This window comes from Struthio camelus, chromosome 17, assembly GCF_040807025.1.
Source record: "Struthio camelus isolate bStrCam1 chromosome 17, bStrCam1.hap1, whole genome shotgun sequence".
NCBI lineage: Eukaryota > Metazoa > Chordata > Aves > Struthioniformes > Struthionidae > Struthio > Struthio camelus.
Window position 1 is genome coordinate 21,062,704 of NC_090958.1, and position 25,221 is coordinate 21,087,924.

The 25,221-nt window shown below is 41.1% G+C and overlaps 2 protein-coding genes across 10 annotated transcripts in view; one reads left to right on the forward strand and one right to left on the reverse strand.

Annotated features, from left to right (window-relative positions):
- ZNRF3 (zinc and ring finger 3) overlaps positions 1-6,905 on the forward strand; it is a 120,664-nt gene extending 113,759 nt beyond the window's left edge. For all 7 annotated transcript variants that reach the window (XM_068911605.1, XM_068911604.1, XM_068911602.1 and 4 more), the window contains 3 exons: positions 285-387; positions 1,210-2,955; positions 4,086-6,905. In XM_068911605.1, the coding sequence (XP_068767706.1) occupies positions 285-387; positions 1,210-2,955; positions 4,086-4,129 (1,893 nt within the window). In that variant the 3' untranslated portion in view covers positions 4,130-6,905. The remainder of the gene's footprint in view (positions 1-284; positions 388-1,209; positions 2,956-4,085) is intronic.
- Positions 6,906-6,943: 38 nt separating this feature from the next.
- The window catches only part of KREMEN1 (kringle containing transmembrane protein 1), a 41,660-nt gene continuing 23,382 nt past the window's right edge, over positions 6,944-25,221 (reverse strand). Inside the window, exons 6-10 of one of the 3 annotated variants that reach the window (XM_068911611.1) lie at positions 21,731-22,063; positions 20,958-21,116; positions 18,962-19,046; positions 17,755-17,958; positions 6,944-10,717 (exon numbers count right to left, since the gene is read on the reverse strand). In XM_068911611.1, the coding sequence (XP_068767712.1) occupies positions 17,796-17,958; positions 18,962-19,046; positions 20,958-21,116; positions 21,731-22,063 (740 nt within the window). In that variant the 3' untranslated portion in view covers positions 6,944-10,717; positions 17,755-17,795. Of the gene's footprint in view, positions 17,959-18,961; positions 19,047-20,957; positions 21,117-21,730; positions 22,064-25,221 lie in introns of all 3 variants that reach the window. The other 2 variants (XM_068911610.1, XM_068911609.1) reach the window with 2 other exon arrangements.

The following is a 25,221-nucleotide window of genomic DNA, read 5'->3' on the forward strand; positions in this document are numbered from 1 at the left end:
CAAACTGGGTATTAGGAACGAGAGTGGTAAGTCTAGAGAACAGAACAGAAAACACAATTATGCCGCTTAGTAAGTTCAGGGTTGCTCTCTCATTGAATACTATGTGCACTTCTGATTGTGCTCTTGGCTGTGCTGAAACAGATGACATTTCTTCTTTCATATCACTGTTTTTGAGACTAGGAATTGATCTGTTTAGTAGCTAGGTGGAAAAAAAGGAATAAGCTGGGAGGATTCACTCCTTCGGAAGCAGCATTTTTTTCATGTCCCTCCTTCTGTTCCTGTAGGAGCTGCGTGTCATTCCTTGCACTCACCGATTTCACAAGAAATGTGTGGATCCGTGGCTACTGCAACATCATACCTGCCCTCACTGCCGCCATAACATTATAGGTAAGCGCTGACACTCGGTTGTGAGCGCAGATGCTCAGTTGTGGGGCCTATTTTGGACTTCACAGCTGACAAGATGAAACAGAAATTGTGCCAGTATGTAAATTTCCATAGAGCCCATAGTCTTCGTTGTAATGCAGCCCTAGAAATACAGTTATGGGTGGTAAGCTCTTTAAAATTGACTGCATGCCCTGAAAGAGCAGGTCGTTTCCGATTTTCCCTTGCTCTGGGCCCTGTGCCCTGCAGAGGGCAGCATTGGTCAGCCACTGAGCGGCAGCAGGACCGATAAACAGACCTGTGTGTTTTCTCTTGCTAAGCGTGAAGACAATGCAGAAATCTATTGATTTTGATTTCGTCCTTGTGTTTTAACTTGGAACGTGGCTTTTCTTACTTACTTTCTTCCTCTTCCATTTCCTATGGCTTGAAAGTGTTTTCTGTTAGTGCACATTTATGTAAAGTAACAGATAAGGTGCAAACTTAAGCCGTGATTCTGAGCCTTGCTCTTACACAGCATTCCCGATCCTGTAGGTTAAGTAGCAGTCTTTGCATGTAGAAGAACAGTATCTGTGGTCACTTCACTGCTATTTTTTTCCTAGCAAATACATTTGAGTGTTTCAGAAGCTTCCGGACAGAGGCAGTTGACTGACTTTGTTTTGTTTTGAGTTTTTTCTTTTTCTCTTTAACAAATTGATGTGTTTTTTTTAACTCTTGTTGTGCTCAAAATGTAACTAAATTTAAAACCAAATATCTGTCATCCCTACATAAAGTATTTTCCTTTTTCCGCCCTCCTGTCCTCACTTCTCCACCCTTATTTCTCCCATTTAGAACAGAAGAAGGGAAGTGCAGGTCCGGTCTGTCTGGAACCCACCAACCCAGCACGCAGCCGGCAGCAGAGGGTGATTCTGCCTGTACATTACCCAGGCCGAGTGCACAGAGCAAACCAGATTACAGCATATCCCACCCGGACAAGCATGGACCCTCACGGAAACCCTATCACGGTACTGACAGTTGACCGGCATGGTGAACAGAGCCTCTACCCAGCCCAGTCCTCAGCCTATATCCGAAGTTATCAGCCGATTCATTTGGACCATGCTTTAAACACACATCACTGTAGCCTGGAACATAGGGCTTACTCTCCGGCTCACACCTTCCGAAGACCCAAATTCAGTGGACGCAACTTTTCCAAAGCAGCATGCTTTCCCCAGTATGAGACCATGTATCAGCACTACTATTTCCAAGGCCTTAGTTACCCTGAGCAAGATGGACAGCCTCCAGCTGGCATTTCCTCCAAGGGTTCCTCCCGTGCCTTCCAGCCTGGTGGCAGCATGCTTTTCCCTCCTGTGGTACATGTAGTGCCCTCGTCCCGTTTGGAGAGTGGCAGTACCTCCAGCTTTAGCTGCTATCATGGTCATCGTTCAGTGTGCAGCGGATATTTGGCTGACTGCCCTGGGAGTGACAGCAGCAGCAGCAGTTCTGGTCAGTGCCACTGCTCCTCTAGTGATTCCATGGTTGACTGCACTGAGGTCAGCAACCAGGGGGTTTATGGGAGCTGCTCCACCTTCCGTAGCTCTTTGAGCAGTGACTATGACCCCTACATTTACCGCAGTAAGAGCCCTTGCCGAGCAGGTGAGGTTGGTGGTGCAAACAGGGGCGCAATTGTTCTCTTGGAGGGCCCCTGTCAGGATGAGCTTCCAGCTCACGGTCACAGTCTGGTGGGTGCTGACTGCCGGCCTGTGCCAGCTTCTTCCTCAGGGGACCAACTGTCTAATTGCAGCATGGATATGAACTATAGCAGTAATTCCTCACTAGAGCACAGGGATCCAAATGGCACTACCTCAGAGGGAGGACCTGAGGCCACTCCTGGTGCTGCCTTGGATGTTAAAAGGAACTGGAAGAATCCAGAGTTAGCAGGGCCACTTATGGAGCAAGCATGCGCATGCTGCTTTGAACTCCAGCACTCTGCCCTGGAGCCTAGCAATGGGGCCGCTGACTGTAGTGCACTCTTCCTTAGGTCTCCACTGTGGGGGGCATGTGGCCCGGGGATAGAGCCACAGTCAGGGAGTACGCAGGGCTTGTACAGTATTAACTCAGACCACTTGCATAGGACAGATGGGGTAAAATATGAGGGGTTGCCCTGCTGCTTCTATGAAGAGAAGCAGGTAGTCTGTAGTAGCAACAGTGGCAGTGGAGGCGGTGGCTGCTACACAGAAGACTATGCAGTGAATGTGCAGTACACGCTTCCTGATGACACCTTGCCAAGCTGCTATAAGGGTGTATGTGATCTGGGTCAGCGCATTCCCATCATTCCTGAAGACAGAGACTGTGAGCTGATCCTACCTACAGAGTGCCAAGGGACCTACACAGGAGGCTGTAGTTCCTGGGACGGGACACCTGAGCTAGATACTTACCTGCACTGCCAAGGTATAGGAGATGTACAGGATGAGAGGGAGGTGTGTTACGAGGCGTCGTCTTTCCTGCGGCAGAACTTCTCTCAGGAGGAGGAAGCCAGAATGCTCTTTCCCAGTCCCTCTTTGAACTCCCCGAAGCTGATGGTGACCACAACGGCCACAGGTAATGCGTGTGCTTTTTTTTGATTACTCGTTAACTTTCTGTGCTAGCATATCAAATGAAAGTTCGCTTCCAGCTGCCCTGTGTGCACCCATATAGGTTACTGCCATCCTTTACATAAGAGCAGGTTACTGGCTAATCCTCTACACAAGAGTGTTACTTTATTCTCTTGTTACCATTGCTCCTTAGGTTACAGCTGGATGGATAGGTGGTGGTAGTTTACTGCCTAACCCTGTTCAGAGCTTTCATACTCATCCTTTCGGGGGGTGGGGAGGAGAGGGGGAAAGGTGGCTGCTAGTACCAGGCTCCTATAAAAGCTCTCACAGCCAGGGACACTGAAACAGTCTTTGCAGCCATGGTGAGTGGAACGAATGGAAAGTGCCAGAGTAGGCAAGGCCAGAGTGCTGGGAAAGCACTGACAAGCTGGAGGATAAAATTAGAATGAAGAACTTGAGATTGCTGTAGAAGAATATGTGGGAAGATCTCCTGACATGGGCTTACATAGGTAGAAAAACAATCACTTACAGAAGGAATGAGGTATTCCGTACCTGCCTTGCCAGTTTTTTTTTATAGGGTGTTCATAGGATACCTCAAATTTGAAGAGACCTCAGAAGGTCATCTAGTCCAACCTCCTGCTCAAAGTTGGGCTAGCTCTGAGATCAGACCAGGTCACTCAGGGCTTTATCTAGTCGGGTCTTGACAACCTCTGAGGATGTAGACTGCACAGCCTCTCTGGGCCCCTGTTCCAGTGCTCGACTGTCCTCATGGTGAAAAGATTTTCCATGTATCCAGTCTGAACATCCCTTGTTTCAATTTATGCGTATTGCCTCTAAGCCACCTTGCACCAAAGAGCATGGTTCCTTCTCCTTGACAGCCTCCACGCAGGTACTGGAAGGCTGCTATGCGATCTCCCCTACAGCCTTCTCATCTCCAGGCTGAACAAGCCCCATTCCCTCAATGTATTCTTATAGGGCAAGTGCTCCAGCCCTCTGAGCATCTTGGTGGCTCTCTGCTGAACTCACTCCAGTTGATCAATGTCTTTCATGTACCGAGGGGGTCCCAAAACTGGATGCAGTATTCTAGATGCAGCATTCCTTAGTTTTAACCAGTAACGTTCTTCTTTTGTCCTTCAGGTGCTGGATCTCATCCCTTGGAGAGAAGCCAGATCAGTGACTAGATCTGTCCAGACTGCCACAGATGGAGAAGCGGAGCTTATCAGAGACTCCAAATTCTCTTGGACTTCAAAATCTTTTAAGCTTTGACAAACACAAAAGTGGTAATGTGGAGAAGTCCCTCCCCCACTTTCTGTTCCTCTACGTCCACATCAGCCTGATTGTCTCTCCTTTCTCCCTCTTGCCTGAAGCCTTCAGGCCTCCATTGGTGTGCAAAGCCCATGTGGGGCATGGTGTAGAGCATCTCTGAGCTCTAGTGCCATATCTATATTAATGACAAAGTGTTATTTATATTTTCTTTTTAGAAGTGACCGTGTTAGCTCTTGCTGAGAGGTAACACGGTGTATTAAATAAGCCAGGCTATGTGTAGATGCTGTTATCTCCTACTTAAAGGAGTACAGCCTTTGATAAGCTCAGGGCTACACCTGCCTTAGAAACCAGATAGCACCTTGAAGTAAAGTAGTCCAGAGGGATACAGCTGCTGAACAGATGCTCAGATACTGACTATTCCTAGTAGCAAATCCTAGTAGCCAGCAAGTTATATGAGAGATTTGGAGGGAGATGAAGCATTGAACTGTCTCCTTCCTTCCCCACCTCCACCAACCTCCTTTCATGCTGCTCTGATGATTTGGCTAGGAAGGGTCTCCTGCCATTATGATTAGTTTTAACAGAGTGGGGGTAGGGAAACTGGTAGCTCGGAATGTTCTCATTCCCACTTTCTGCTAAAGCATGGTCCTCACTGTACCTTCTGATGGGTGAAGGATGCTGGGGACCCCTCAAACGGATACTAGAAAGAAATGCTTAGAAAGGGTAATAGCTTTGTACATAATGAATCTTGCCTTCCATAGGGCAAGATTTTCAGGCGCTCGTAGCCCCTGTTAGGGTTGTTCCCTGTTGAGAAATGCTGGCATATGCAGGAAAACAGAGCTTGCAGGGGGCCTATGGTTTGCCTGGCTCTTTTTGGAAACAGGTCAGATGGTGCCTTGTTTCCACACAGACTGCAAGCATGCCTAATGAGACTAGTGCTTTTCACCTGTTGTGCATGTGGGAAAGTGAGGACTTGCTTTAGTCATTGTTTTCTTTGCTGTGGTTGATGTAGCTTCCATAGATCAATCTGTTTTAAAGGTTTCTTGGGCCCAGCCAGTTGCGCTTCATTTGTGACTTGTGTACAGAGTGCTTTCTGTACCCCATTAGTCTGGGCACATACTTCTTTTCTTGTTCTTGTACTAGTGGGGATGTTTGTTATCATGAGATAATGTACGTCGTCACTTCTGATAGCAATTGTTTCCTGTGGAAACAGCGGCTTCTGAGTAAGAGGCTACCATAGCATGGTTTAAATTGCCTGTCATGCTGCATGTGCCTGAGGACACAGTGTCATCCTGTCTGGTGTATTCACAGCAGGAATTCTCCTAAAGGGAAACTAATTAGTTAATACCCACAGTGTCAGTCTTATGAAAAGATTTTTCCAAAGTTCAGCACACTTTGTTTTGGTAGAAAACGTAATGGGAAGTAGACATCTCTTCTTAATATCTTTTAAATATCTTCAATGTCCTTGATAGGACGTTGTGAGACTAATTGTGAGAACCAGAAAAGTTATTTTGTTTGCTTTATAGTCCCAAATGAAATACTTCAGAAGAAGCAAACACCTAAGAAATAACAAAAAAAACCCTGCTTCCTTTTACATTCAGTACTCGGTAGCTAAGAGAAAAATAAAACTATTTAAAGGAAACCACATTAGAACTCTCTAAATTAATTACCACCTCAGCTGTTCAGAGAATTAATGCAAAATAATATCTGGGTAATAAAATTAAAAGAAAAATTACAATAAACACATTTTCTGTGTATAAACCTAGAGAAAAACTATTCATTCTCTTAATGACTGTAGTAAGTGGGAGAATAAACTCTAAAGGATTGGGTTTTTATTGTAGTCTTGCCTTACTCCTCCCTCCCCTCAAAGGAAATGCATTGTAGAAGCTACGGTATGTTAGCTTGGTTATCCTATTTGGTGTATTGTGAGGCATTGTCTAAGGCCACAAAGATGCATTGTACTCTATAAGTACACAGCATGTTGTGGTAAAATGTGGTTATAAAAAACTTATTTGAATGTTCTGGCTTATAGTTTTCCTGGACATACCAGTCTCATTCACATGTCATGGAAATCTCTGCCAGTACAATAATCTCTACAGGCCTTACTATAAAAATACCCTACACTTGGTTTCTATGTTTGGTTTTATATTCAACGTTTAGTTAATTCTCTGTTGCCTATATGTCTGTACAGACTTATAGGCCAGCTGGCCATGATAGATGTTTTTATAACAAAATGCCTTTCTACTACTTATATGAACAGTTGTCATTGTGTTTGGCTCATGAGGCACTATTTAAAATGTTTTTAATTAAAGTTATCTTATAGCACTTAAAATTGTTTTGTATAAAATTTGCTGTAAAATTTGTAATATGGTCAAAGGGCTCTTTCTCCTTCATTACCATTTTTTAAAATGTTTTAAAAGCTAGAAAACATCCTGTATATATTCTGTATATGTATAGCAGCACATTTCATTTATGGAATATGTTCTCAGAATATTTATTTACTAATATATTTATCTTAAGCCATGTCCTATGTTGAGAGTGTGTGACATTATTGTAATAATCATTGAAAATCACTAACACGAGGCCCTGTAAATACATGATAATTGCACACAAAGATTTTACAGTACTTGCCGACCAAAAATGATTTAAGAAAAGTTGTAGTTACCTGCAGTTTTGTAAGAAAGTGTACAAATGTCTGTAAAAAAAAAAAAAAAAAAAAGCAAAAACACACAAAAATACAGTTTTATTGCATAAACACGTGGAAGTTGTCCTTCTTGTTGGTGGGGAAAGGACACAGATAGCTGTGTTTCTCAACGTACAGTCTTAGATGCACTGAAATGAACTGTCATCAACAACAATCACTTTTGTAAAAAAAACAAACAAACATATCTATACATGTACACACACATACAGATCCTAGCAAAAATGATTGTGATAGAAAGTTTAGAAATGTTCTTTCTGGAGCCAACCCCTAATGTTCTGTCTCAGGACCATTCAATATTCAGGCAACTAATTCCTTTAAAATTCACTTTTCACAACATCCACAGGGAGTGAGTTACCAGCAAATAAATATTAAAATACAAAGATCTATACATAAGTAAAAAATTGGACATTAGCTAGCTTTTTCACCCTAACCTGTTCCTTACCTTTTCATACCTCACTTTGAATATATTGGGCTTGGGCAATTTTTGCCCAAGAGAGGCTCTGTCGTTAGAGCAAATGTGTCACATTTGGGTATCAAACAGAAATTATTTTTTGCCCTGGTATATTATGCTTAGGGTGAAGCCAGCACTTGAAAATTTTAGCTGCCTTCCTAATACTGTCCCCAGTAGTCTTACCCAGTTATTTGAGGCTGCCTGTCGCTTCAGGGTCCCTACTCTCACCTCTCACAGGCAAATATTCCTGTTGAGGAGGAGGAAGTTAGATATTTTCACTGCAAGAAAACAAAAATTAAGTTGGGACGGCAAAGAAGATGCAGGGTAGAAGAGGAAAAGAGAAGGGTTGGGAAAGTGGTGCACAAAAGATTATGCTGTGGAAAAGGTGAAGAGCTCTGCCAGGCAAAACAGGGAAGGAAAAGAGGTGGTGTTGAGACTGCAGTGTGTCAGTCCATAACAAGTAGGACAACACGTGAGTCTTTGCATAGTATGCAAGCCATTTAAAGGAGGGTCTTTTAAGCCCCTGAGGTTTCACTCAAGCGCATACCTGCTTAGGTAGCTGTTGGAAGGCATCCTCATGTATGTTTGGAGCCTGCATGTTGCTGGTAGCAGGGGAACTGATTTCTGCTTTAATTTCAGCTAAAAATAAGTTTATTGTCCTTTACTAAAACTGTTTCAAAACCTGAGCCAGCGTGATGCAGATGGACATAAATGGAGGATTCATGCTGCGTAGTCAAGCTGGACCCAAGTCTTTAGCCTGGATGATGAAATCCCTAGTCTCACTGAAGTTAAAATCAGTGTTGTGCTACTCTCTTTTTGTTAGCAGAGTTCATAATTTGACCAGAGATGTTCATGAAGGCTAGAGAGCAAAAGAGAGTGGCTTGGAGATATGTGGTGGCTAGTGGATTGCTACCTGTGTGTGAGTATGTGTAGGTATGTACATATAAATGTAATATATGTTACTGCTTAAATAGCTTGTCTGCAAATGTTACTTATTTCCCATCCAGTGATACAGGAAAAAGAAATCCCTTGCAGTCTCCTTCTCCAGGTTTTTCCTTTTCCTGAACTTTTTTACTTGGTAATCTCCCTGGATTTTTTTAATCCCTCTCTTATCCAAACCTCTTCCAGTGCACTGCAATTCAATCACCTCTCAGAATTCATCCAAGATATCCACCTTCCTTCCCTTCGACCACGTGTTTTGTATGGGAAAACTCCATGTTTGGGATGTCAGGCTATTGTGCTGAAGAGTGTCATTTTGAATGGGACTCTTTCTAGCATGGGGATCACTTAGCATCCTCCTGTCAGGTGCTGTGGGGAAGCTTGGTCTGTATGAGAAGACAGCTACAGTAATGGAAGAGCAACTAGCAGGAAGGAGTTAACCAGCACTGGCAGGTAACATATGCTTCCCAGTCATTGTATGCTTCGATTTTTACTTCAAGAACAGAATCTTGACAATTGCTGATGTTTATAGTGAAATGCATCTTATTTGCAAATTAGTTCATTAGGCAAGTACTCTTTAAAAAAAAAACTCATGAAACTTAGGGTATATGTGTTTGGCTGCTATGCCTGTGTCGACAAGTCAATTATGAATGTCTTTCCTCTTTTACCTGTCTGCCCCCTAGAATTTATTATTGATGAATAATGTTTTTTTATTTCTTGTGAAGAAAACCATGAGATTGATCATGAAGAGGATTGTGCTTTTAGGAACACATGCCTTTACCCTTGCTGAGCTACAAAACAGTCGGTGAACACCTGCTCTTGTCTCTAGGCGAAAGATAGTTGTGGGCTGTTGGCTGAGCTATAGTTAGCTTGCCTGAACTTAAATGCAGCACTTATTTGGGTGGGGGGTGGGCGGGTTCTGTCTCTTTTTTGCTGTATTTTTTTAATGACTAAATTTAAACATTTGTTGTCCAAACCTGAGTATTTTGATACTCTGTGGGGATACCTTTCATTGCTGAGGTTCAATATTTAAGGAATAACTTGGTGGCAAAATGAAAGTCTTGTGGGCGTCATAAATCCACATGAAACCTTCATGTTGTAAAACAAGAAGAGCAAGAGCAGAATCTTCTTAATGAGAGAGCACCTTGTGTAAAACTTGGTGTTTTTGTACACTATCTCTTTTTTGCTGCAGCTATAGCAGGTGCATCTGTCAAATCCTTTTACTGCTGTTAGAAAATACTGGTTGTTAGCTCAGTTTTGCATAGCTGCATCTGCAGAACTCAGTGCTCAGCGTTTGAGAGTTTTCTTTATGCCTACAGGCCCCTTGCAGTTTGTTTGGTAGTGTCAAGGGAAAAGTGTCTTTTAAAGACAGCTGTATTCATCCTGTGTGGAGTCAGCTTGGCCTAAGTCTTTGTCCAGGGAGACAACAGAATGCCTGAAACAAGATACTTTATCTGGAAGTAGAAGCTCTGTGCTTCTGGGCCTTAAACGCTTCATAGAAAAGTGCCTCTTTCAGAGTAAAGAATACATTTCCCCTTTGGGGAATAAATCTGGTGCTTAGGAAACAAAAAACAAGCAAAAAAAAAGCAACAGCTCCCAGAATAGACAGAGGCATGAGAGGAGTCTCATAACCCGAATGGCAAGAAAGGAGAGCAAAGAGGAAAGATCCCCCCGTGTAAGAGGAGGCCAATACCTGTTGGCCAGTATTGTTTCTAAAGGAAAATGAGAAAAAAGAAATGAAAAGCTGGAAGCAGTTTCAGTATCTGACACTGGTATTCAGACATTTACATAAACACAGTCAAAGATTTCAGTGAGCGTAGCATTATTTTGGTCAGAAGGAAGAATTACTGAAAGAAGAGAGGAAGCTCACAAGTGGAAACAGCTTTACCTCTGGCTAGTAACGTGGTTGTGTTGCAGCTTGTAGAGAAAACTCTGGAGCAATTGTTACAGCTGGTTCTGATAGATGATGAAGCTGCCTGAACTCTAAGCTAAAAAGCCAAATACTTTATAAGCTGAAGAGTTCAATTAGCCATTACCTCAGAAAATGCTTTTCAGAGTGATTTTTACATATGTAATGATTCTCAGCATTTTCAGCCCAAACTTTCTCTCTTAACCTCCACAGAAAACAATCCTTCTGTGATCTGTTGGTGAACCTGCAGCAGTTTCTACCTCCATCATGCAATATTCTGCTACCCTTTAGTAGTGTTAACTGAGCTCCTCCTGCAGAAATTCACAACATTGAATTTTTTTTGTAATTATTACTTACAGCCATTTGCTGAACGCAGGATGGCCACAGATAGACACAGCACATATTTCATTGGTGAGTCATTTCAAGTTCGATGTGTTCTGTTTTCTTGTCAATCTTGTTTGGTTCATGCGATATCCTTTGGATTTACGTAAATTGTCTTGAGACTGAAATTCAAAATGCCAGATTGCATCCCAAAACACAGTTGCTCAGTAAAGTTGAGAAAGTATGATTCAGGGAGGGTATCATAGAAAAATGGCACAATCTTAAGGCAATATATTTTCATTCTCAGAATCTCAAGGTAGCAGAATGATGAGCTTACTCAAAAATATTTAAATTAATATTCAAATGAAACCATATCATGGGAATATATAGCACGGGAAGCAATATAATTGCTGCAAGTGTATTAAGAACTAGTTGGACAAGTATTTGTTAGAAACTGTGTTTTTCGGAGTTGACCCTGTCTTGAGACAAAGTGGTGTACTAGAAAATATGCTGGGAGTCCTTTCCACTGCCTGAGAAGTTTTGTTAAGCAGAAGATGAAACTGGAATCGCTAGTCATTCGCGTTCAGAGGCAGCCAAGTGTCCGCTGGTGTGTTTTGCCTGTAGTCATACAGGATGCAGATTCAGTACAGACATTGTTTCCAGGACTATCAGTAAAAATCACCCATTTAAGAATCTCCCTATTGCCAAATTAGCTTGGAACACAGTGACTATAATTCTGCAAGGCTGTTGGGTTGTCTGGATGAGCAATGTGATAAAGTCACGTTAGCTAGCTATAGAAAATCTGGCAGAAACTAGCCCTAAGATGATGATGTTAATGCTTGATTGAAAAAGGAGATGAAGTGTTTGAAGTTATGAAGGTCTTGAGGGTAATGCATATGCACATGAATTTATGGAATTTGACAAACAGCCTAATACTATGGCAAGCTGGAAATGAGATTCAAAGGAAGAATTTGTATCTTGAGCAATCATTCTGCTATCCCTATCTATTCTGCCACAAAACTGTGAGTTTGAGTGTTCAGTGTTCTTCTGTCACCTATATACCAATGAATTATCTTTAAATGTTTCTATTTACAGTGTATGGAACATTTATTTTTCCCAAAATATAAGCTAGCAGCTTGTCTTCCTATGAAATGTTAGCAAGATATAGGCATAATGTATGAAATAGTGCATTTCCTATACACGTATAAATATATATTACTATAGATAACATCACACTTACATTTTAAAATAACACCCTTTCTATTTTCCCCCCAATATTACCATATTAAGACAAAAGTACATATAAAATCATTTAGTCAACAAACTAAGTCTTAGAAGTAGTATTTAGAATTTAGGGAGGCCACTTTTCCAGCTGGCTCCCTGTCACCTGAGATCCAAATGCTCTGCAGACTACTGTCCCTGACCTGCTGCAGAAAGCAAGGGGGCGGTTCCACAACGTTGCTTTGGTGGCAGTGTCAGCGGAAGGCATCGCTGCCCCTGCTTCTGGCTCAGCACACCTCTCTTTCCTATGGCCTATTGTCCCCTGAGTTATGGTAGCTCACCCGTCTGTGCAGCCACCCATGAACAACATCAGAGAATTAATCTATGTTAAAAGTAACTCAGGGAAGAAAAAGCGATGGCAATTTTGTTAACCTCATCAGTTTATCCTCCTGCCGCAAGCGGGCCATACCGGTGCAACAGGGCAAGGAAGAGGCCAGCACAGGGGCTGCAATGTGTGCGTGTGGGGAGGCGGCTGTTCCTGAGGGTTTTGTTCTCACGACAGTTGCTTTTGAAATTGTGGCCAATGTCACATTTGCAGCCTGTCCAGCCCCTTGAGGGAGCTGCTAGGTAGGAGGCCAGAAGGTCGTGTAGTTAAAATTCCAAACAAAACACTGTGCTGCAGTTATTTTTGATGTGTTGAAGCAGATGCCATAAGCGCTAGCGCAATCGCATCTCCAGCGGTGCGCTCTCCAGCTGTCAGAACTCAGCTGCCAGCGCTGCATCATGCGAGATTACGGCAGACGTGTATGCTGAGCTTTTCCCTTTTCTCTCCTGAACCCTTATAGCAAGATCATAACGTGCTGTGCTAATGGATACCGTATATGTTGGACAAATACCACTGAAGCGTTTGCACTGGGATTGCAAGTGACCATCCCACATTTTGAAAAAATCCACTGCAGATCTACATGCTGTCTATGATCTCAAGCCTGTAAGTGAGAAGTGCTATTTAGGTACTCTGTTTTCTGTCTGTTCCTCTATTTCCCGGTATTAGAAGAAGTATCCAAATCAGACAATCTGAAAGATTTTGGGGACTATAACAATTTCTCCTCCTTTTTTAGTGCATTTACCTATGTTTTGGCCAATACTTTATCCTTAGTCACGTTCACTGTTGTTGTGGCCAGCTGATAGGCTATAACAATGAGTCTTTCATACAGAAATTGGATAATTATTCCCTGAAAGAGATCCAGGAAATGTGATTTTATTATTTTAAAGAATAGCTGAAGTGCTAACAGACAGATGCAATCCCAGTTTCTAAATTCTCTAGATTTTAAATTTTATATTAGTAGCAGTCTTTCTTTTTCCTATGTAATAGGCTTTCTCTAATTTAAAAATAAAATCTTTAATGAAGAAGAGAAGGTTGACAGTGCTGCCTCTTTTCTGTCTGCAACAGGTAGAGAAAAGTTGTGGGTTGCTCCTGATGTTTTCCAGTTTAGCAGCATTAGTTAACTGCTTTATGAATTTCACTTTGACTTTAGATGTTTAACTGCTCAAGAACATTTGATAAGGCAAGAAAATGAAGTTTCTCCATGATGTGCTCATAACTTATCTGTTCAGGACCTAGCTTTACTCTCTGCTGCTCTCCCCTTAGGTTAGCTGGTTTGTTCTCCTTTTGGGGGACCATATTAAGCATGGATAGGTAGCAAATTCGTTTGTTTTGCTACAGACCTGCGAAGAGGAATCTTTCCCTACACAGCGTGATGCGAACGCTGAGTATTAAAATGGGAATTTTAGAATTGTTGTTGATTCTGGAAAAAGTCCAACCTATTGACACTGAAGAGAGAACCAATATATTTTACAAATCTTCTCCCTCTCTTGATTTTTGGACGTACTGTAATTATCTTTCCCTGTAATCTTTCTAGGACGTTTATGCAAGAACATACTAGATGTCCCCATGAAATTGCCTTTTTGATAGAAACAATTCTGTAATTGCTGGCTTAGTAAAGTCTTGTTTATACTAAGCGCTTTTTTTGAAATTGTTCAGCTGTCTCTGGCACTCACCAGTGGTACATAAATGGAGCTAGGCTGAATTCAGTTCAGGTAAAAGACTAGAACTACAGTGGCAACTGAGGCACAATGTTATATTGTTTAGCTCTTAGATGCCCTATTTCTCAAGGAACTTGATAGCCAGAGGGGCAGGGGGAGGAGGGACATGTCAAAAACAGCAGTGCAGATGCTTGCTATAATGATTTTAAACTCAGTAACAATTTTCTTACTTTTCTTAGTTATCTTTTGCAGATCCATTTAATAGTTACTCTCAGACCACAGGTCCGGTGTACTGACCATCGGTTTATGTTGAAACTGGTGTTTAGTCCTTTCCTCTTAGCTAGAATTACCGTACTTTAAGGGCTCTCACTGAATTTCTTCTGATCTAGCTTAAGGAGCTGCTTGCTTAGTAAACTTTTTCAATCCATTTATTTAACTGTGCTGTTTTGTCAGTTTCTTCTAACCATTGCTGATCTGGACTTATTGAGGCTGAAAGACTCACTGCTGATGCCCACCAGTCAGCTCAGATGCTTGAGCGTTGTAGGTGAACAGGTAGTCCACCAAAGAGAAAAAATAGTTAGTGCTGTTAGCTGGAGAGCAAAGAGAAATTATTTCACAGACCAGATCCTCACTGATACTTTAGTTCTGCGACAATTAAGGGCATTATTCTTAAAAATGCAATTCAGTTTTAGTTGTGCAGGCAGGGAAACACTTTTTCTCCTCACAGGCAAGGATCAAGGCAACCACGTTGCCTGGTTTTCAGTGACAAGATTCTCCCGACTGGATGCACAGCCTGGCAGAATGAGCTGTCGATGGCAGCCTACCACCACTGTGTGAACAGCTGAGAAAGCTAAGAAAGCCTTGCTGGTACTAAAGACTCTTTGCTGAGACACACGTTTTCCTTCTGCTTTTCTTTGAAGTCGCAGCACTGAAGAAGCGATCTAAGGTGATGGCTGCAGGGTTGAGTGTTTTAAAACAGAAAGAAACTATGACTTTCTGCAAATTTGAGAGGAGCAGCAGCAGCCTGGCAGAGGGACTCTGGCAAAGACCTCCTAACCAGTACCAAATCTATCATCTTTTCAGCTGCAATGGGAACAGTGCTAAGAGCAGCCTGTGCAGCATGCACCTGAGACCGTAGAAGGACACACTGAATTTTGGATTGCAATATCCCCAACAACAAACTGTTAGTGGGATGCTACACAGGTAGTAGTAGCTACGTGAGAACACAATATTTCATTGGCTACTGTAAATAACAAGAGAAGTAAAGGCTGTTGCCAAATCTATTGTTCCGGGACTAGGAATCCTGTTCATAAAACACTTCTTGCTGTCTTTCTTAATGTCTTTCTAAATCTTACATTCCCTTTCCTGTTCCCCTTTTTTATTGCTAATCACATCTAGCAGAAGAGTTACTCCCGTGGATCACATTCTGAATTCAGTAGAGGAGTCTAGTGCCTGTTTGGATGTGGAAGACAAAAACATATTATCAGTAGTAGGGTGGGACAGCCTGCAGATCCTGTCTAAGTTATGTTCATCTTTTCTATAGACCTTTCAAAAACTGTGAAGGCAGCTCCTGAAAGACATTTCTACCAATCAGCTTAATTGCAAACAGGATAAAGAGTAATCTTGATTGCCATCAGCTAGCTTGCTGCAAAATTATATAGCCTTGCTCAGATTAAAGCACAATTCTCAGTTTGTTTTGGATGAGGTTTAGTATAATTGTCCTGGAGGCAATTTTGGGACTCTTATCTTTTATATCAGACCTGAGAATAATGAAGAATTGTTGAGAGTCTGTAACAAAATAGTATAGGCTCACAGGGACAGCAAGCGTCTGCTGATGCATTTCCAAAGGTTCCAGAAGAAAAGCTATTGTGCAATACTGCTGAGTCTAAAAAAAAGCTATGATAGTATTACCCCATCCTCTGGATCAAAGAGCTTGAGAAGGAACTTTTTTTGCTCATGATACAATTGGTAATTCTATTCAAACTGCCTTCCACCTAAAATATCGGCTACCTCCCCCCCGCCACACACACACTTTCTTTTTTCTTTGGAATCTGATGCATTTATTGATTTTTGTCTGACTTGGCTGTTGCTTGTCCCTTGCAGTTATTTTCCTCTCTTATTGTCTGATTTGAGCTTTGCTTTGATTATTTGCATTACATACTCACTGGACGCACAGCCCAACTGTTCCACCAATTTCTTGTGTGGTTCGGTAGGCTAGAATGTGTAGACAAGGCAGCCCGAGCTAGCTGAGGCTGAATATGCCACTGTTTTAAGTCTGCTTTACAAGGGCTGGGAAGTATGCGATGCACTTTAGACATGTTGATAGAGTCATAAGAGAAGCAGATGTGGAAGCTGAATGTATGCAGGAGTCTCCTGTATAGGAAAGTCTGAGTCTGATGTCTAGACGCAAGATATAGGAGCACAAATGGGGATGAAGCACTGAGTTATGGAATCTATTGTTTGTTTTTTTCAGCTACTCTTACCACAGAAACAGCATTTTTTTAAATGACAAAAATTATAAGGCCTACGTAATTCTTTGTTTTCTTAACTAGATTTTCAAAAAAGCAGACTTTGTTCTCTCTCAGATATCCCAGTGAGGAAATTAAACATGAGATGTGCGCATAACTTTTATGCATGTAGGAGATTAGATTTTTCTTTCTCTGACAGATTTCCATTTGCTCATCCAGCAAGCTGCAAAGCACTTTCAGTTTTGCATCCTTTCTTTCTTGATAGCAGCTCACCATGTGTGTGCAACCATGCACACTACAGTTCAAGGTCTGGGCAGGTCAAGTGATCACATAGTTCTCTCATAGTTCACAGCCCTTCAAGACAGTATGCAAAATAAACATGCTCATGTAAGCATTCAGCTCTTTTTTTGGTCTGTGGTATTTAACTCCTTTTCAAAAGACTCTTATTCATGTTGTGGTCTTCTGAGAAACCTACATGCTATTCTGACATTTGTGATTTTTTAGCTTTATACTGCCTGTTTGTGTCATGTGGACAGTGTTATGCTATGAAGTCATTCAATAACTATTGCAAACCTACAATGCCATCTTCTCTGAAGGGACCGATATCAACGATAGCTTTAACCTCAGGGTAAGAGTTTGTGACAGTCAGCCTCATTATTTCAGTGGGTTTACATTTTCCTTGAAAAATTCTTTAAAAAGCTCTATGCTCACATCTGGAATGAATGCAGGATTTCAGACCAGAGTAAGATAGTTTCCGAAAGGATCACTCAGGAATATGAAAATATTATCATAGCTATAGTGAATCTGATAGCTCAGACATACTTGTTTAAAACTTTTCATTGCTCATGCAGACCTTGAGCCAGTGAGCATTACTCCGTGGAAACTCACGCTGGCAGCTGAAACTCTGTAGAGCCTTTACCTCCTGACTTTGATCTGATTTTTGTTTGTGTATCTGCTTGTAAAAGCAGAACATCTAGAAATAGCAGAACACTGGCAACCAGGCTGATAACTTCTCAAAGTCTTTGATTGCCATTTCACTGTGCAGTACTGTTTAGACATATTTACATAAAGGCCAAGTAAGCTCTTGTTGCTCTGGCAGCTGAACGGATATCAATATCTACCTCTGTGTTCAACTTTGGGGCTAAAATGGCCTGATATTACAGAGCAATACAGGAATGCAAAAGTCCCCAGCCTACAAATACGCATTCAATTACTTTTGGCAGGTGTGCAGGTTTTTTTTGAATTTTAGAGATTTTTTTACATGTATTTTAAGTGCATTGGTTTAACGGTAGTAATTAACAGCACAACAGATTTGATGAGCACCAGATACTTCAGAATTATTGCAGCAGTTAATTCTGCTGTCACTAGTATATGCAAGAGAACAACAGATAGGAAAAGTCATTCAGAGACCTTTGGAAATTGAGTTTTTGGAAGACAAGTATGAGATTGAGAGGGGAAAAAAAAAGGGGGAATTATTCCCAAATCACCTGGATTTTAAGAAGCTTAATCTTGAAAAATGAAAGACAATTCAATTTCCCACTAGTGGATTGCGATCATCTTGTTGACTTCGAAGCTTTTTCTTGAAGATGGATATGGAGGTGGAAGGTTCATAAAAAATACTCCAGATCTCGGCAGCAGTAGCAACCTGGTGGGAATCTTCTCTTTCAGTGGCAGATCGTGTCTGATGGGATCTAGAAAACAAGTGTTATTTCACTAAAAGCGTAAAGGTGCTTGGGAAGCTGCTATTATTAGTATGTCTGTGTCACTACCATTATGGTAATGCCAGCTAGTCCTACTAAATCTATGACACCTTTTTTTATACCTTCTGCACAGTTATGTAGGTTTTAGGAGTGCTTATTGGTTGTCTTTTAACCACATGAAAAATCAGGTATACTGTTGCCAGAATAGTTGCTGCCTGGACAGAAGCAGTAACATTAAGCTAGGAAGTCTGTACATATTCTATCACCAATTACTATTAATATAAATTAATTTTCTTGTATATTTAAGCTACTTGGTGGTGAGTAAGCACAGCATTTAACGTTTGTGATTTGTTCATAACTCTCCCATGATTTCGTTCCATGAGTGTCCATCTAGAGGACACAAGAATAACTTGGTATGAGTGTAGAAAAAAGACTATAATGAAATCATCTTGCTTTAATAGGCTAAAAATATTATGCTGGTTAAATGTTGTGCCATAATACAGATTTTTCAAGTCCACAGAATCATTTCTGTGTTTCCTTTTTGAAGCACTTTTTCAATGCTTCCATAAAAGAAAGTGAACATTAAATAGCTTATTATTTTCTAATGTTTTCTAGCATGAGGTTTTAATTCTTTTTTTTACGAAATATTAACATAATTTGACCTCTTTCCATGTATGCTAAGTGGCTGATTATTTTTTTCTCTTTGCTTTATGACATTACTCAGTACGAGAATCCTTTTTATTTCTTGAAGTTCAAATCTTGTCAAAACAAGAACAAAGAGATATTCCAGTAGCATATGCTATCCTAACAGACTGGGAAGTTAAAGAAAATGTGCTTATTTTATATCTTTTTTGAGGATGCATATATGCAGTATATAACTTGGCTTTGAATATGGCCAATATGGGAGTATCGGAAGGCATGAAAAGGAAGTGTACCCGTATTGGTACAGAGCTGAGATGTCAATTCTTAAGGGACAGTTTTGTTCCATACTCACTTCATGGTAATGTGGAGAAATATCTTTGCCAATATGGCCGTAACACTTAGGATGAGGAGTGCTGTGAGACCGTATATTGTCCACTCTGTGGAAAACAAAAGAAAGAATGGGAGGTCTCCTAGCACATTCATTTATTTACAAATTTTAAAGTAAGAATATTACAAAAAAGCAACACGTAGCCTTCTGATGCTTTATTCCAAACTGTAATTTCAAGACATCTTAAACCTTTAGCAAATAACTGGCAAAAACTGTACAACTCTCAGCCAGGACCATTTGTGCCATGCAGTACTGCTTGCTGTAAAATTCAAAGCTGGGAAAACGCAAAGCACATATCAAGAAAACTATCTAAATAGTGTCTAAGAAAGGAATTGAAGCTCATTCCTAGAGAACTTTAAAAGTAAACTAGACAACATGCTAGAACATATGCTGGCAGTGGTAACTGTACATCTGCAAGGAGATGGCCTATCTTTATGTAAGTAATCATGTAAGTAATCACCAAGTATTTTGGTTTTTTCCTCCCTTTCTAGAGTCTATGGAGACTTGTGATCTGTCTTTGCGTTCTGTTATTTCATTACCTTTCACTAAAGGCTCTTGGGCATTGTATTTTGCGTTCCAAATTACTTCTCTTTTTGAACCAGCATCTCAAACAAGACTTAAAGAAGAGCTTGAAACATCACAATATTTCAACTATTTACAATAATGGGGGGAGAGGAGCAGCTGATTTCTAAATGATTAGTTCACTTCTACATTGAGATTTCCACAACCAGGCCATGAGAGGCTAGAGCATGTTAAGATGGGAAAGAGAAGGGATTAGAATGCAACTCTGACATACTTAGCTTCCTGAAGAACCTTGCAAGGCTCTTTAATTATTAGCACAACCGAGTATGGGCTGTCACCTTCAGCAGTCCTGAATCTCAAAAGAGCAATAAGAGAGTAAGGTCCACCCCCCCCGACAAGCCTCTTCTTCAATGCAAAGATTGTTTGTGATGATTTAACAGTGTTTTCATACAGTCTAAAATCCAAAGGAGCATTTTCATCTCATGTAGGTATGCCCAAAATAGCTTAACAGCAGGCGACTTAAGTGTAGCTGTGGTAACTTGGGTTCCAGCCTGGGCCAAGTGCCGGCATATCTACCCAGCGTCCTGGGCATGTTCTGTTACCCATGCGTGAATGTAGGAATACCAGAGGTTATACTCTTTAGCAGCAAATAATTTAGCTGGTTTGGGTAAACGCAGCTGATGTCCAGTCATACCCTTGGACTTTAGGTTTGGAATACAGACATAATACTTCAGGACTACAGAACTGTTAAGAGTGTCTATACTGAGACTGAGGTCTAGCTCCAACAGTACTGAAAAGCAGATGCCCAGGAATGTTTACGGATAGGACAAACCAGTTATGATATTTTTCAAGAGTGTATTTCCAGTCTCCAATTATTTGCAACTCAGCAATTTCCTGAATGAAGTGATGTCCTCCTGATGGTGAGTTCTAGATACATGATAGTTCTCAGTGGCATTCTTCCCCCGACATTAACTTGCTTCATCCTTCATCTAGCCTTTTTTGTATTACTACTGTAGATATGCTACAGAAATGCTGCGTACAGCATTTAAGCTACTTTAAGACTCTTTTCAGAAGCCTTCACCGCCTCTACAGGATGTGCTGGTCACTGAAGCAAATAATGCTGGTTATGGTACTCTGACTTGCCATTGGATTTTACTACTCAAACAAAGCAAAAAAACCAAAGTAAATACAACATATTCTGATGTGCTTTCATTCTCAAAGACTCATCATTTGACACCATTTTTAACTGATTTTAGGGTGAAAAGTGAGTTTTGAAGAGTAGCGGCATAACTAGCTATAGTCAGACTAACTGAAAACTCATCTCCTGGCACCTATTCATAAGAGTAACAGTGGATCAGATAAAGTGAGGGAGCAGTAAGAGGGAACAATGACTCTAGATTTTTTTTTTTCCTATTTCCACATTCCCTTCTAATATTACCAGGCATGGAGCTGCTAAGATGACTTGGGCTGGTTGTGATGACATAAAGTATCTTTGATGACCGGGCTGCATTGATGCTGAGATTTGCTTGTTCATTTATCTTCTCCGAAAGGGTCTGATTCATTGGAATCTTGTTTTGATGCACATTGTCCTTGACAGCTGCAAACACAACAATGTGAGTATATTAACAACTTCTTAACAGCTAAAATTGGGCTTATTTTGTTTTGTGTTTATAACACTTGTGCTTTTCTCTGGTTTACTTTGAGAAGTTCAATAATCTAATTACATCTCCTGCCAGAAAAATCCTTTACTTCACCAAGATGGGGTTCTCAGAGGATTTTCATGGAGGCTAATTTTTCGCAATACCAGCAGGTACAGCTGAAGAGCTAAAAAGTTTTCTCCTGATGACTTTCTGGCTGCATGGAATAGACTATTGGAAAGAGCTGAGATGAACCAAAGATGTAGGTGGACTGCTAGGGTTTTTCTGTTTCAACTTTCCTATTTGCCAACCTATCCTGACAGGCATGGAGTAGGATTGGCTTTCAGAAAATTTAAAGTTTGCTAGTTTATAACATAGTTGACTGGAATATTCAAAATTGAGAGACGTTTTAGCAGAAGCTTTTACCATGAACAGTGGCAATAAGATAGAAGAAAAAATTGTAGACATCTGAGTTAAAATATGTGCCCTTTTTTGTCACATCAGAAATCGCCTGTGGGGATTAAAGGCTTTAACAGCGCATTGAAAGGTAGAAACAGCAAAGTTAGCCTCTTACCTCTATATCTGATGGCAAAACCCTGGGCTTGATTGATTTGGTCTGAGAAAAAGTATAATATGACAAAATCCAAAGAGATGTTAAAGGAGTGGGGAGGCCGGTTACTGCCATTAAAACGAGCTAGAACATGATAGGTGTAGCCATCCAACAATTCCACCATATCTGTAGCATCTTTGATTTCAAAAAGGGCAAAACTGAAGTGGATCTGAGATGCTCCTGGAACTTGTATGGTCCAGTAACAGACTCTGCCTGTACCATATGTGTCAGGAAAATCTGGGGAGTAGATCACAGCGGTAGCAGAAGTATAATTCCCTCCACAGGCACCAATAAGCGCTATGAAAAGAAGAGGGGAAGGAAAAAAAATGAAAAAAAAGAGAAACTGGTGCAAGCTATACATGCATTATGCACAACTTTTGCACTCTGTAGATTCTTAGACTCAAATGTGACTTTAAGGCACAGACTTGCTATCTCAGGAGGACCCACTGTCTCTCAGACTGGTGTTATTTACCTTCCATAACACTGGGAGCAGAGCTATTATGCTGCGTTTCGTCTGGGGTACGTGCATTTTGTCTCATCAGTCTGAGAACTAAGTATCAATCTGGAATGCTGCTGCTATCTTTTGTCTTTGTATACAACTGTGAACTCCTTTTCTCACTCAACCCCACTCCCCCCCCCACTCCAGCCCTTCAGAACTGGGATCAACAGCTAAATCACTGCTTCACTGACTTCTATTCCAACCTTCCCAGGTGGGTAGGCAAGTGGAATAGTAACTGTAGCTCTCACTGCCACATTATTTAAATTGCTTACCAATGTTATTGGATTAAAGAAAAAAGTCTAGTCTACCCGCCCCACCCTGCCCCCCCGCTCAAGCAGGCTCAGCTCTAGAGCAGGCTGCCCAGGACCATGTCCAGTTGGGTTTTGAATATCTCCAAGGATGGAGACTCCACAGCCTCCTTGGGCAACCTGTTCCAGTGGTTGACCCTCCTCACCATAAAAAAGTGTTTTTGCTTATGTTTAAATGGAATTTCCTGTATTTCAGTTGCCCATATCTTCTTCTCCTGTCACTGGATACCACTGAGAAGAGTCTTTCTACATCTTCTTTACACCCTCCCATCAGGTATTTATGCACACTGATAAGATCCCCCTTCTCTTCTCAAGCCTTCTCTTCTGAAGGCTAAACAATCCCATCTTTCTTAGCTTCTCCTTGTATGATAGGTGCTCTAATCCCTTAATCAACTTTGTGGCTGTTTACATATGCTTTTTAAGTATCCTGTGGTCTGATCTTGTTTTGGCTATTAAAGATCATATCAGATCACAGCAATAACTGTAAAAGCTTTTCTCTAGACTGCATAACAGGCATTTTTTTCAAGTTACATAGTGAAGATAAGGTCAAACATTAATTGGACAAGTACACTCACAGTGAATCTTTATATTCTTTGACAACTATCCAGATTCCTAGTGCAAACTTAATGATCAATGAATCCAGAGAAAAATTGCCAGCTAACTGATTCTCTCTCTCTCGCTCTCTCTATTTAAATCATATATTGTATATATGTATACATGCATATATATGTATTTTCTATATGTGTATTTATACACATCTCACACACACACATATATATATTATATAATAATTTATTTCATGGAAAAACTATTTTAATCAGAAGTATCACTCCCCCATATCATGGGCCGAAGGACAGAAGACTCAAAGTAGAATTTTTTTCTTTCTGAAATGTTTGTAATGTTGGGGGGAAGGAAGGGAGGAACAGTCCTGCAACCTTCCCCCCAGTTACTCCTGAAGAGTAGGAGTATAATTGTAAATGCAGTGACTTATGTATGCAAAATACATAAATCCTACACTGCCTTCTCTTCCTCCCCTTTACTCTCCTACTGAAGCTATCTGGCTGCATTTTCTGCCTTTTAAAACCTCTACAATCCAAATCAAAGTGGACTACTAGTTTGTAGTAGGTCTGTCATTGGCAGGAGAAAGGAAAATATTTGGAATGTTTCTTATCCTCTTCAGTGGAGGCCTGTGAGAGCACTCAGGTCAAATTAAAATAATGGAAGTGAAATTTTTTGGTTTTCACAGGCCTCTGAGAAAGAATTTTAACATGAATTAAAAGGTAGCTGTGGGAAAGAGAAAAAGAACTAAATGTCTGCCAGAAAATAATGTGAAAATACTTCTCTTTTTTTCTGGAGAAAGGCCTGATCATAGCCGCAAACCTTACACTTCAGTCTTGCGCTACGGAAGACCCCACAGAGGAACTGAAAGAATATGAAAGAACTGAAGGGATGAGAAAGACTCCATAGAGGTGCTATGCCCAACAGAAGCATTTGTTTGGTGTTTACTCCATGCTAACAGAATGCATGATTTAACTGAAATAATAGAATTCAAATTCGGCACTGAGATATAAAGTTTGATCTCTTATCAGTATTTTCACATTTGGCTGTGCTGTTTGAAATTACTGCATTGTAAGATGTTCTTTGAACCAGCGATACTAAGAATGCCAATGACCAGTGCTCCACAGCTGCCTAACAAAATATAGCATCTCCCCATGTGGAATGGGAGTGCTTTCCCTTTATCAGTTCCTTCCAGACCTGGAAGACTCCTGTGTTGTGGATCTGAATGTTATAGCTTTAGGCGATGTTAGTGATTCATACATGCATAGTTTAATAATCTATGTGTAAAAAAACCCTGAATTCACTTTGATGCCTGTCACTGCCTTTACTGTCCTCATCTCCTCCCCACATCTGTATGTCACTGAGGCTCATAGGGCCCCATGCAGGGGAAGAAGGAGAAGGGATGGGATATTATTGTGTCTGGAGAGGACTTTGAAGTGACAGTCACTGTAGACTGTTGTCGACTGAAGCGATGCTGGGCTTAGGGGTGGTTCTGTGAGTACTAGGATGATGCTGGAAGCTAAGGAAACTGAAGGAAACAGGCAGTGGGGACTGTAGTCATGAACGAGATCATGAATAATGGTTCTGGGGATATGAGATATTCGGTAGGTGAGAAGACAATGACCCTGGAGAAGAGAAATGGGGTGAGCAGGTGTTGCTCACCAGCAAAGCAAAATAGGTGGCAGTTACTGGGATGACCTCCCTTACCTGGCCACAATTCTCTCCTTTGCTGCTTGCCAGAAAAGACAGTGAAGGTGCTCAGAGTAATGTCTTGCTGAGCCCTCAGTCATATCGGAGAAGGAAAGGTATAAAGAAGCCTTTACCCATCAGGGATTCGGGAGGCCACGAGCAGAAGGAAACAGAGAATACTGCAGTATGCGTCTACATGCTATTGCAATATTGAAAGCAATATGCAACTGCAATGCTTCTTTTGATCTCTCAGGGAGAAGTTGGAAATGAATGAGCAAAATGGCTAACTCCTGCCTCAACTTGAAATGCCTTTCTGTCTCACTGCTTGGAAACCAGAGTGTTAGAGTAAGGCGATAGGAGGCTTAGGTGTGTGTTCAGAAGCTGGAGTATGATACCTGTTT